The following is a 13,201-nucleotide window of genomic DNA, read 5'->3' on the forward strand; positions in this document are numbered from 1 at the left end:
GTTCTGCAGAGGCTTAATATTCTGCACAGAAGTAATTAGCTTCAGCTGTTAAATGAAGTTTCTTTAATAGTCAAAAATTCTGAAAATGCCTACTTTTGGATGTTACTGCCTTGAGACAAATGTAATTGTATTCTCTTTACATCGTATAAGCAGAAAGGATATAAATGAGATGTTTGATAGAGCTGTAGTGGTTGAAAAATCTACATTGTTGAACTTCATGCATCTATTGCTTTTCCTAATAAAGTGGTTTTGTACCTGAATGTCATTAAGATGCTAAAAACTGAATGAGCTTGCTTATATGTAGTTGAAAACTTGTGTAAAGCATTGTGTAACTTACATTTTCATTTGCTCCTCACTAGTGAAAGTTGCATTCATTGTGGTTGTAGTCTTAAAAAAAAAGTATCATGTTTCTTCCTGAAATAGTTGATAGGAATTTTCTGAAAATCTGTTTCAGCTGATACTGTAATTACAAAACTAAGAAATTTCATGTAAGCTTAAAATGCTTACGCAGTCTGCAGTGACCTTTCCTAGCGCTGACAAATGCATGCCTGCTAATATGAATGCAACTCTTGGAATCGCTGTAAAAAACATCTGCCTTTCTTCACTGGTAAAAACTTCAGCAGACTGTACCAGCTATGACAGTGCTTTCGGGTCCCAAGAAAGCCATTGACTTGAGTTTGGCACCCTTCTCCTTTTTGAGTTGATGCCTGGGATTACATGGCTGTTGTAGACTGAGGTGAGGAATAAATGCCTTTGCTAATGGTCCCAGCACTTGACAGAATCTCAAGGTAACTTTTCCCAACTCTGTTCATGTTAACATTTGTAACATAGGAAGCAAATAATTCCTGAAGGATGACCCCTTGTCTGCATGTCTTTTGTTTCCCTTCAAAAGTTATACATGTTCTACATTTGATAGTGGAATGCATGCTGCTTTGTTCTTAGCTGGAAGGTATGTTTTGTATTTTTTATTAGCATTGTGAAAGAAAACAAGAGATGTCTTATGTTAATGCACTTTATTAATAAAGTATTTAACTGGGTGTATTATGTTCTGATGATCTGTGAAGATTCTGGCTACGTTCCAAAATCTTATAAAAGATATTTAGCAATACTAAGGAATTATTTGGCTTTCAGTTTTGCAGAGGGCTTGCTCTTCATGCATAAGGGATGTACTTCAACTCTCCAATCCCTTCTACAAATTCTGTGTGCCCATTCAATCCGTGTTTTTGAAATTCTCTCTAAATATATTCCCCAAGGGTTTTGCCTGTCCTCATTCCAGAGCTGCTTCCAAAGGCCCTGCCTAAGTTACAAGACAAAGGAAAACAATTGGGTAGAGACAGACACAGGAGTAGCAAGCAGCAGTGGCCTTTAATGATCAGTATGGGTGTATGTGGATTTAACATAATGGACATCTAGAAGTGACCGTGTTTTCTGTTGTGCCTAGAAAAATATATGAATAATGAATGAAATACGTAATAATGAATTGTTTTTTGCAGAAAAAAAAAAATCAAACAGAAATGCAAGTAAAGTGGACTGTCTTCATAACAGAATTGCTAGAAGAACAGAACAAGATCAAACTCGGAGGGCTTCTAGCTGTATGGTTTGAGAAAAACTGTGTTTAAAATACGTGGAAACTAAGCAGCAAAATTTAGGTGTAGTCAAGTTCAAGCCAATGAGAAGAATGCCCAGACACTGGCAGTGTGGGCAATGGAGAAGTTTCCACTGCTGAACGGAAGATGTGGGAGAAAGATTAAAAGTTAGGTTGCAGTTCATTTGGTTAGAAAGTGACAAAGAAAAGTCAGAGACTGAGGTTTTGGTTTAGACAAGAAAGTAGATCTGAAATGGGATCTGTGAGTTTACTTATTAGAGGTGAGAGTTTTTGAGAGCAATGTTGAAGGAGGCTGAAGGCCTGAATTCTTGGTCTAAGATTTGACTGCAAAAGAGATCAGTTAGGAACATCATTTATTGCGCAGAAGTAGAAGGAAGTTTTGTTTGGAGGAGGTCTACATGGAATTTAAGAAGGGGGTATTTAGAATTAAAAGAGAGGACCTGTATCAGTGAGTTAATGATCTCTTCTCCCTTGCCTAGCTCTTAGAAGTTGAATGATGAAAGTGAGGAGGACAGGTGCAGAGTGGTGGCCATGCCTTTGCAGAAGACCAAGGAAACAAGCTAGCAGAGTCTACGTGGGTACAAATAACAGTAAAGGAAGACAGGAAATAGGAACATGGAAAGGTCAAGGGAAATTGTGACAGCAAGAGGAAGAACTTCTGAAACTGGATGGAGAGGGATAAGAGGACTTGAATAAGGACTCTCTCATATTCCTTGTTTGAGGAGCAGTACTCATGTTGTATGCAATTCTAATCACTTGCCAGAAGTAAATTCTACAGTCATCTTTGTCTAAAAGAAACCACTCCAGGAGTCTGCAGTTTGGGTTAATTTTCTGGGCAGTGAGGATCAGTGCATATGTCCAGTGTCCTTGTGTGTCATGAATGTGTTTTCTCCATATACTAGGAGAACATGATGGGGTTGTAATATGTGTGGATGTTACAATATTGTGTATGCTGCAAGATTGGAGGAAAAAACAACTTTCATAGTTAACATGCAAAATGCTTTTTAGGCACTGACTCTCAAGGATTTTTTTTTTTAATTAGTGCCTATGTTTTTGTTTCACCATGTCTCAAAGTAGCCTTTGGTTGAAGAATAAACTTGATGAAAAAGTTTAGAATCTCCATACAGGGCTTTGTTTCTGAGTGACAGACTTTCACAGATATGCATGTGCTTTAACAGTTCTTGTCTATCCATCTGTTGAAAATCCAAATGATAATGAACTGGTGGTCCTTTTGCTGTAGTGACCCAGTGCTCTGCTTTTTAGTGTGAGAGAACAGTTGCTGGTGGCCATTTTTCTTTTCTTGACTCCATTCTATTCTTTATTTTCTTTTCTGATCTTGAATCTTATGAAGAAATTTGAAAGTTTTTCATTTTTTTGCGATTCAGTTTCTAAAGAGCCTGTTGTGTCACAGACATGTTAAAAGACACTGTCTTGGCAAGTGAAGCTTTAGTAGCTGTTAAGTTCAGAAGGCTCACTACTGTGTGTATAATTAAAGCACATTAAGTTTCAGGTAGTGATTCGGTTATCAAGCGTTATAATTTGTGGTCTTCTCTGAATGACGTTTAGACAGCCCGTGGATGCTTTGAGCGCGTACAGCGTTCCTGCATAAGCAGCTGCAATAGTTAATTGCACTGATTGTTTTAAAAGAAAACTTGCACCTGTTTCTAGTTTCAGATTCTAATTATTAGGTCTATTTCTGGTTCTTGCGGGCAAAAATAGTCTAATCACAGATTCTTTTAATAATATTGCTTGTTTTCAAGTAGCTACTGCTGTAGCTTCATGGTACTTGAGCCTCTGTCTTGAGACTTTAGAATAAGTTTTGGGGTGACTAGAAGGAAGCAGCAGCTTTCCATTAGGTAAGGTTTTTGAAGATTTACTGAAAATACTCTATCCTAAGAGTTTGCTTATGTTGCCTAGAAGCGGGATGGGGTAGGTAGTTGCATAGGGAAACTGTTTAACACATTTTGGTGTATGTGTTTATGCTGGGCTTCTTGCCAATCTTTTATATTTTTAGATTGATCCTTTCTGAGGTCTCTTTAACTGAGTATTTGAATGTAGTGCTATCTACATGCATTAAACTGTTGCTGACTCTTTCTTATGTTGGATGGGGAGCTTGGTGTTTGGGTGTGACGTGGGGGGGATGGGGGTGTCAGCTGCTCACACATTTCCAATCTTCTCATTATCTTTATTCTGTATTTTCACATAGTTCTAGTTGCTTAAGAACTCAGAAGAAACATGCGGTGTTGGTATTTAGGGGTGTGATTTTTCTTTCATTAGGGTCATATACTGGAATATATGTGGTAAAATATGTCTTCAGCTGGAATGTAGAATGACAGTTCTTGTAGCTCATGCTGTCCATCATTGGTAATTGCATTGAGAATATCTGTCTGCAGAAGAAGCCCTTGTACTATCTCCTGTAAACTCCCTCAAATACCTGTTGACCTTTCTCTTCATCTTACTGTTTTCTTGTGTTTGTCTCAGTGTCATTTCCTGGAAGACTTGGAGCTGATGATACAGCTAGCAGTAGAATTTTTAATTTCTGAGTCTCTGTGTATTTTCTTCAAACACTTAAGTATTCTGCTGAGTGACTGAAGGCAAGTAGACTGTCATTTAAACCTCCTTAATGACTCTAATTGGATTACAGTGCTGTAGAAATCAACAGCTTTTGTATGTTTATATAGTGGTTCCTGCAGTGTAAACAGACGTGAGTTCAAAACTTGTTTTCCAATTTATGGTTGTTTCATGCAGTTTGAATCCAGAAATAGATGGAGTTGGTAGAGTGGTGGAGCTTTTATTATTACTGTTGTATGCAGCACCCGGGCCTGAAATTTACAGGAAAGGTAGAAGCAAGATCTTGATGGTGCAAAATCATGAAGGTGCACAAAACACATCACCAGTGACTCGTTTTAGTGAGTCAGACTCACTATAACTATTCAAATATCATAAATTTTCACACAGGGGGATCGTATTTGGGGACAGGCATGTTAACCATGGGTTTTCCCCAAAACGTGTATACTTATGAATAAAGCACACTCATTGTAAAGCATCCTCTTCAAGTTAGGTTAATGTGGATGTACCTTGTATACCTTTTTATTAAGTTCTGGGATACATTCAGGTTTTTCAGTGATGGTTGATCTTCTGGAAACAGAATTTCAGTATCTATTAACAAATTGTTAGTAGATCTAGTCAGGAGGTAAAGGCTGTCACTTGCCTCCAGAAACTGAGTTTTGAAAATGAGAAACCTGCATGAGAAACATACATTATCTCCACACTGAAGTATTTTGATTCTTAAATGTTCAGTAACACGTCCTATTTCTCATTCTCTGTAAGCCATCTCTTTGGCTCCTGTACAGCGAGCTGTCTGTTGGTGAGAACATGACTGTGGGGAATGATGTCTCGTTCTGACGACCTCATTCTCATTCTCTCTAGCTGCATCTTGCACAGAGCCCTTTGCTAGCCTTGGAAAAGCTTTCCAGACTACAGATACATGGTTTCAAATCTTTCAGTTGATAGACATTTTCAGCTGCTTTTGTTGCTGAATTGAGTGCATTGCTGCCACAATAGAACGTGAGTAACTTTTTCAGGAAAGTTATTTTCCCCCATAAATGGGTCATAGTAGAAGTAAAAGTTATCCTAAATGGTATTGTATTTTCTCTCATTAGGATTGTCTTTTGCCACTTTGAAAGTTGTTTCTTTGCTCTGCAGTTGAGGGAAAGGACTGTTCCTGTTCAACAGTGTTAATGAGCTTGGATTTGATAGTCAGTGAGGAGCTCAGACCTTCATTTTTTATGGTTTGTGAGGAATATGGATGTGATATGGATGGTATTGAAAAAAGCAGCTGAAGAACTTAAGTTTGAACACCTCTCAGTGCATCTGTTAAAACATTGCATTGCATTTCTGGTACTAAAATATCGAAAGGTAATAATGCTACTATAATTTTTTTTTTATTGCATACCTAATAGTACTTAAGAAAAAATGTAAGGGTAATGAAAACCACTTTGTGTAACCATTCATTTTGCTGAGAGCATTTATGTTACTGTATCATGATATTCCCTCTGCATGATATGCACATTGGCCTGTAAACTGCGAAGCTGTTTTCTGGATGACATCAAGTGATGTCAGACTTTGTCAAATTGAGAATAAAATGTGTGCCTAAAGTCTCCATTTGAGCTTTTGTGCCCAAGTGGAAGACTGGAGTAAAGACGTGTATAAATTTTAAGTTAAAAATATACTGGATGTTTATGAGATAGCAGTCAGGGCTAGTGCACTAGGCATTTGAACTGTGAATTTCTGGAAGTAAAAGCTTGATTTATTGTACTTTGGTTTACTGACTTAAAATCGGCCCTCCTTAGACAGAGGACTGTAACAGTCATAAGCCTTGCACAAAATGGACCAGTCTGGTGGGGTTGCTCTGATACTATTCTATCATAGCTCTGTGCGAGTTATTATTAGCTCAATTCTTTAACCTCTTTTGTAACGGTGAAGCAGTGCTCTATAATAGATATAACACAATCTTGAGCTGTGAGATTAATAAATCGGTTCTATTATACTTGCAAAGCTCAGTTAGCTTTGTCCATATCCCCAAATATTCCGATACAGCACCCCACTGAGTTACTGAAAATTTGTTTGAATCTCTGGAAGCGTTATTGGTTTATCATAGACTTTGTCAAGTAATTTTAATAACCTTCGTAGGAAAAATAATCCCAATTTAAATATGTAGATATGTTACTATTTTTGTTGTCAGTGCTTGGTTAATCTTGTGTTTATTTTTTTCTGTAAACTTTGGATTGGCTTTTAATTGCAGTTGGACTGGATGACCGCTGTAGCTCCCTTCCAACTGAACTCTTCTAATTCTCACATATCAAATGGTGGCTGCTTCTTTTCACTGGCTTTCCGGTATGCTGGAAAAAACATGTGCTATGGCACAAGTGCTTCAGTTCCTTCTAGAAGCAGTTAGTCCAAGTTTGATATTTCTTACATGGCTTGCTGCTTGCCACCTTTCCTTTTCATTATCCACTGTCTTCTTAATGCTCTTTGAGGAAAAACTATTTTTACCTGGAGGACAAAACAGGAAGGGTGTTTTGTTTTTTTTTTTTAACTGGTTTTTAAGTGTTGTGTGTGTTTGTTTTTTTTTTTTTTTTAATGGGTGCTTGGTTTAAATCCTTACACCTATTTTTGCTTACATTAGTCACTGAACAACTGCTATATTTTAAAGAAACTTGAAATGTTGTGTTATATCGAGAGTCTGATGTGTATTTTTCTAATGCCTTGAAATATTTCAGGACTGAAACTGGCTGGTTTTGTCTGTTAGAATAATCTCTTGTTTAACCCAGCACTCTTCATTTTGTGTGTGAATCTCAAAACTTTTGCTGATCATTAAAGTTCACAATGGAAGATTGTGCTTAGAACTAAGATTATGTTGGTTTTGTTGCCAGTGAGTTTCAAAATCATGCTTTACTAAAAGCTCTTATGTTCCTAAATGGCTTTATAATAAACTTCGCATTTAACTTGTGAGGTTCATGGACCATAATGGTTGGAACAATGAGTTTTGAATTTAAGACAAAACATGCTGTGATCAGGTTTGTAGCTCTTTCAGCTCACACCTCATTGTTAATAAAAGGAGGGGCTGCTTTTTTTTTTTTTTGTAGGGGTTACTGCAGATCTCGACAAGTTGTGTATGATTTTGTGTAGAAGGCGAGGAAGAGCCTTTCTAATTTTTTTTAAGTGAATGATTGCTAGATGTGCTTCTGCACTTATCCTGTAGTTGCTGTACAGGATATAGGGCTTTTCCTCTCTAAATTCTTGTGTAGACGAGCAAAGGTATAATCTAGAAAACCTCTTTGATACGATTTTCTACAGAAATATTGCTGATGTTTGTGCTGTTCTTTCAGGGTTCATGGCAAAAATAGTGTAGAATTGTGCACTAACATAATTAAGTAAACTTGTCTGAATCATTAGAATTACTTAGAATAAACCAACTTGGGATGTGGCTTCTGTTTTGAAGCTGCAGTTTGTTTATAAGCAATGTGTTTTTAGTAATGAGATGCTGACTAGCATTTGTGTCTCTAGAGAAGAAGAGGAACGTCTGAGAAATAAGATCCGAGCAGACCATGAAAAGGCTCTGGAAGAGGCTAAGGAGAAATTGAAGAAATCACGTGATGAGATTCAAGCTGAGATTCAGACAGAAAAGAACAAAGTAGTGCAAGAGTTGAAAAAGAAAGACAGCAAGCCACTGCCCCCCGTTCCTTTACCAAATCTTATAGGGATAAACAGTGGAGAACCAGCAGATGTGGATATCCGAGAGAAGAGGAACAAAATTAAAGAGGTAAAGATGATGATGTGGTCCTTACCCATTCTTGTATCTGCTAGCAGCTGTATATATGGCAATTAGTTGCTGTTATGGTTTATATTAAAAAGAAAAACAGGACAACAAATCCTTTTAATAACCAGTAAGCTAAAAGCGCACAAGTATTAATGAATATCACTGTTATTACATGTGTTTTCCTGGTGTTGGGGTATTAATATTTTACTGGATAAAAACTTAAAAATGATTTTAAGGCTTTCTTCAATTTAGTGTTATGAGTTCAAAGTGAATTTGTCATTAACAGATGGAACAGCAACAAGTGCATCTTTAAATCAGAGCCTGACTTTGTCAGGTTCCATTCAAAGAATAGGATATATTAGTGTGTCACAAGATATTTTTAAATGTTTTAAAAGTAGATTGAAAAGGTATGGATAAAAAACCCCCTGCTGCTAAAACTTGCAAATTACCAAATTATTACAGACTTTTCAAACTAAGTTTTAAATGGGTCTAAAAGGTAGGAATTCATATAAGTTATATTGTCTCATTTATCTGTAAAGCATTTAAACTAGGATGTTGGCTTTGGCTTTTGGCTCTGTGGCAGCTTATGCTGTGGGAATTGCTGATTCTGGTCTTATTTCCACTCCTGGTTGGCCTTCTTTAGCTGTGGCAATGCCTATTTCCTATTATTATTGCCAGGCTTTTTCAGAATATGTACTTCTAACTAGTATGGCAGAAACATTGTACAGCTGCCTTTTTCAAAATTGGGTTAGCAAGCAGGAATGGTTCAGGCCAGAGATGGACAAGCACTGGCTCTGTAATTAAAGAACATCCAGGACCACAGCACTTGGTAGTTACATCAGCTAAAAATCTTGTTTCATAAAACCAAACAAAAATAAGTCATTCACCTGTCCTCCTGATAGGGAGGAGTTGCAGCTGGAGTATGTGCCATGCTGTGGGTAGATCACTCAGGTTGGAATTTTACTTTGAATATTAATGATGACTAGATGAAATCCACTGTTACCAAGTGATGAGTAACTGCTTATGATACATGATTGGTACAACATGGACCTGTATCACTATTTGAATCTCTCAAGTAGCAAATCCTTATCTGGAAAGTGTTCCTGTTCTGTTAGTGACTACTGCAGAAGCACTTTTGATGAGAAGTTGTGTGTGGAATATTGGACCCCCTTGACCCTGCTTGGTTAGGGCTTTTCCCAAAGGACAGCACTGAACCGTGGATTTCAAAAGGCTCTACTGCTTTTCAAAACAGTGTCCTCAAACATTTTCAGTGAGAATATTCAGAGAATCTTGCTTTTCAAAAAGTCTTCTGTAGGGTGAAGAAGAATGGTGAATGGTATGATCATGTAGCTGTCAACACTTAATTTTAACTACAGATTACTGTGTTTAAATACCTTTGAGTTTGCCACTGATGGATTTAATGGGCGGAATTAAATGGAATTGACAGAGTAATGTGAAAGTGCTGAGCACAGCTAACAGTGAAGAACTAGCTGGAAGAAGTAGTCAACTAAAGTTCCTGTAGATCAAGCCTGGAATTGGAGGGAGGGTTGAAAATTAGTTATTTGCATTTCTTATACTGATTGGTTAGAATGTAGACTGAGAGGAGATAAGAGCTGTAGGCTTTCATCAGAATGACAATTTTCTTGGTGACATGAATAAGTAGTAAAGTTTGGACAAGTCATACTGATCTAAACCTGAAGGTATAGCAATTTATGAGTAAGGAATACAGGGTGGTTTGTGAGTAAGGATCACCAGAGTTACTACCTGGTGATCCTTAGCAGCAGTTGCCACAAATCTCATTCTGTAAAAAGCTTACTTTTTTTTTTCTGGTGATCAGTCTATGTGTGAGTCACACTGACAAGCTGGGGTTTTTTTGCATAATCTGTTGACGGTTTCTATTGTGGATTCTGAAGTGTAGCTTTTCATAGCCAAACCAAAGATTTTATGGGACTATAAGGTGGGTAAGTACTTCAGTTAGGGTAATTGTACCTTTTTACTGAGCAGTCTTCAACAGTGTGACCACTGTGCTTGAACAGTCCAGGATCATACTAGAATGACTGAAATTTCTGTCTTTGTGTGAATTGCCTTTGAGTCAGTCTTGTTAGTATTGTAGCTACCAGGTGATCTCTAAAATTTTTAAATTCTTTGATGCAAGGCAGCAGATTATCACTCCTACAGTTGGACGTGTGAAGGCATAGAATACAGGAGTAGAAAGTCTGCTAGTGAGAATGGACAAATGATAATGCTGAAGAACCTGTTGTTGGTACATTGTCATTTTTGTTTGCCCTCTGGGTCTACTTGGATTCTGGCATCTGCTATGTTGCAGTGAATATAACAAGGCTGAGATAAAGCTTATCAGCAGTGTCAGAGGAATAATATTTTGCCTGAAACTTGTTTTTGACAGCATCAGCTGTATCACAGAAGGCTACAATGATTCTAGAGATGCAAAGTGTATTTTGAAATATGCTATGATCATCACTGAGGTCTTCTCTCACTGTTTTTTGTAACCGGTGTAGACTGAAACAAATAGTCTCCATAGATGTGATACTTAGCAAAAAAAAAAAACAAAAACCAACTAGTTCCAGGAGACAAGCTCTCTAATACAGGTCTACACCTAGCATATGTAGCATTTCTGACATGCAAGACGTTATGGTTGCCTGGATTGAGACCACAATATTAGCAGAGGGAAGCTCCACCTCTTTGGAGGCTGTGTATCTGGCTTGAAAATTCCAGGTGGTACCGAGAAGGCATTTGGTTTATGCCTTCGTTTACTTTGAAGTGTCCTCATGCATATTTGAGGAGCTCGACTCTCACAGAACAGCTTTAGACTGTTTAAATTCACAAAATGGATGAATCTATACAGCCTATTTCAGCTAGTATCAAATGGTGAAAAACTATCTAGAATTGGGCTGACTGTTGGAGACAATTTGTAACATGCACATGGGTCTTTACAGTCAGGAGAAAGACTGGAAAGTTTTCAAACTGGGATGTAGTTTCTATATTTTTTGCAGAAAATGTATTATTACTTTTTCTTTCAAAGAACAACTTGGTTAAGTATTTTTTAACAAATCTTTGTATACAAAATGGTTTTGCAGTGCTTAACTATTTTAAAAATATATTGATTTTTAAAAATTGTATATAATAGTAAAAATAATTTGCGTAATGTTCCTAAGAGAGCTTTGTAAAGCACTTGAAAGCTTTGTATGATAGGATTGTTTATTGAGCACAGAGGTAGGCTTTTTAGGGTCATGAAATAAACCGTGAGGAGAATCTGCATCTCTTGGATTTGGTTTTGTGTATCTTTTGGTTCTGATACTTTTGTTTAGTGTTGCATTGTATTCTCAGTTGTAACTAATTCCCAGAATTGTATATTTTGTTTGTATTCTTCTAACGGGCTATTAATTAATTTATTTCAATAAGGACCATTTATGACTTGGTTGATTATTTTAGATATACAGTGACAACTTTAGAAGTAAAGATTGGCCACCTGCTTACTGTGCGTGCTTTGTAGCACTTCTTTAGTATATTAGCTTGCTGTCTGGCTTTTGAAAAATGCTATGGTTTTTAATTAACTCATAATTTAAGAATAAACGTGTCTGAAAATTATTATTGCGGCCACACTTTAGTGAGTTTATTTTCATACAGTAAAGGGTGAAAAAATGGTTTCATAAGAGGGTAGATATAACTTGTATAAGTTTTCAAAAAGATTTAAATATGTGTTGTCTGATTGTGGTTAATGCAAAGAAATTAAGAACAAAACTAATCTTTTGGAAGTCATTGGTCTCTTTTCCAAGTTAAATTAGATATAAACTGCATGAGTGCTTGGAATTTTTGGCACTTAATTTCCATTATTACGTCCTTTAAATGGTGTTCAGAATAATTTTTTTTTTTTTTTTTTGCAGTTCAGGTGTAATTATTACATAGTATTCTTTTTTAAAATTAGCTTTGTTTCCTTGAAGTTAAATTTTACTCAGTCAAATAAGGAAAATTTTAGAATTCTTTTCACGCTACTCAGGGTTTAGGTTTTCTTTCATTTCAGCTTAAGAGTTCACGGTATTGTCTTACTGCCAGAGTTCATTTCAGATACTTGTTAAAATAGCATATTTCACCCCCAAATGGTACTAATCTCTGGCAGGATATCCTATATATACCCTGTTTTAAACATTGAAATGTTTGTTTTGAGTTCTTGGGTTGTTGAAGTCCATAGGTGTTTTCTCTGAGAAGTGTTGTATTTGTGGATATCCAAGTTGTATATACAAGTCAGTATGGCATTACATGCAGTATCAGTTTTACATATGTACTGACTACAGAGCTCTGGGGCCCGTTGTTAGGGACCTGGGGTAGTGCTGTCCTTGATCCTGCCAGGAAGGGGAAGGGGTATGGGGAGAGCCCTGGCAATGCACAGCAGCAGTTGGTTGTGCAGCTGGCGTTGTTTTGGGTTCTACAACCACGGGACCCTGTTTGCAGGGTCTGCCTGGGAGAGGTGGGATCCACCTTGCAAAGGCATCTTTGCCAGCAGGGTGGCTGACCTTGTAAGGAGGGTTTTGAACTAGAGATGGGGAGAGTAACTAGCAACCCTGTGAGGGAGTGACAGGGTGGATGAGCAAAAGGGCCTGCAGGGATGTGATCGAAAGGGATCGCAAAATCAGCAAAACGGGGCTTGAGCAGGGTCACCTCTAGCACTTACATATAAGCAAGGAAGTGCCTGCAAGGCACCATTATGGAGAAATCCCCCCAAACGTTCCTGGGACAGCAGCATGTTAGGGGACCTCTCTGGAGTGCGTGGAAAATCACATGTGCGGTGTGGGGAATAAACATGATGGGTCAGAACTGCGTGCTGTTGCAGGGCTGTGGTCTTGTTGAGAGATGTGGAGATGGATGGAGATGTGGTAGGCTGACTTGCGTGACTAGTGTTGCAGTGGATGGGTACAGACTCTATAAGAAGAATGGGCCAGGAAAATGGGGGGGATGAAGTTGCCTTTTACGTGAGAGAGTAGCTGGAGTGGCTGAAGCTCTGCCTGGGGATGGATGGTGAACTAACCTTATGGGTAAGGATTAAAGAGCAGACTGGTATGGGTGCCATAGTAGTGTGTGTCTGCAACAGGCAGCCTGACCAGGAATAACAAGTGAATGAGGCACTCTGCAGACAGGCTGAAGCAGCGTCACGTTTGCAGGCCACGGTCTTCACGGGTGACTTCAGCCAACTCAATATCTGCTGGAGACGCAGCACAGCAGGGCATAAGCAATTCAAGAGTGTTGATTACAGTTTACTC

At 37.9% G+C, this 13,201-nt stretch overlaps 1 protein-coding gene across 2 annotated transcripts in view; it reads left to right on the forward strand.

Annotated features, from left to right (window-relative positions):
- The window catches only part of MAN1A2 (mannosidase alpha class 1A member 2), a 156,422-nt gene that overhangs the window by 20,547 nt on the left and 122,674 nt on the right, over positions 1 to 13,201 (forward strand). For both annotated transcript variants that reach the window (XR_006164933.1, XM_032995637.2), the window contains exon 2: positions 7,676 to 7,931. Coding sequence is in view for 1 of the 2 variants with exons in the window: in XM_032995637.2 (XP_032851528.1) it covers positions 7,676 to 7,931 (256 nt within the window). In the remaining variant the exon portion in view is untranslated. The remainder of the gene's footprint in view (positions 1 to 7,675; positions 7,932 to 13,201) is intronic.

This window comes from Tyto alba, unplaced genomic scaffold (assembly GCF_018691265.1).
Source record: "Tyto alba isolate M040663 unplaced genomic scaffold, T.alba_DEE_v4.0 Super-Scaffold_14, whole genome shotgun sequence".
Taxonomy (NCBI): Eukaryota; Metazoa; Chordata; class Aves; order Strigiformes; family Tytonidae; genus Tyto; species Tyto alba.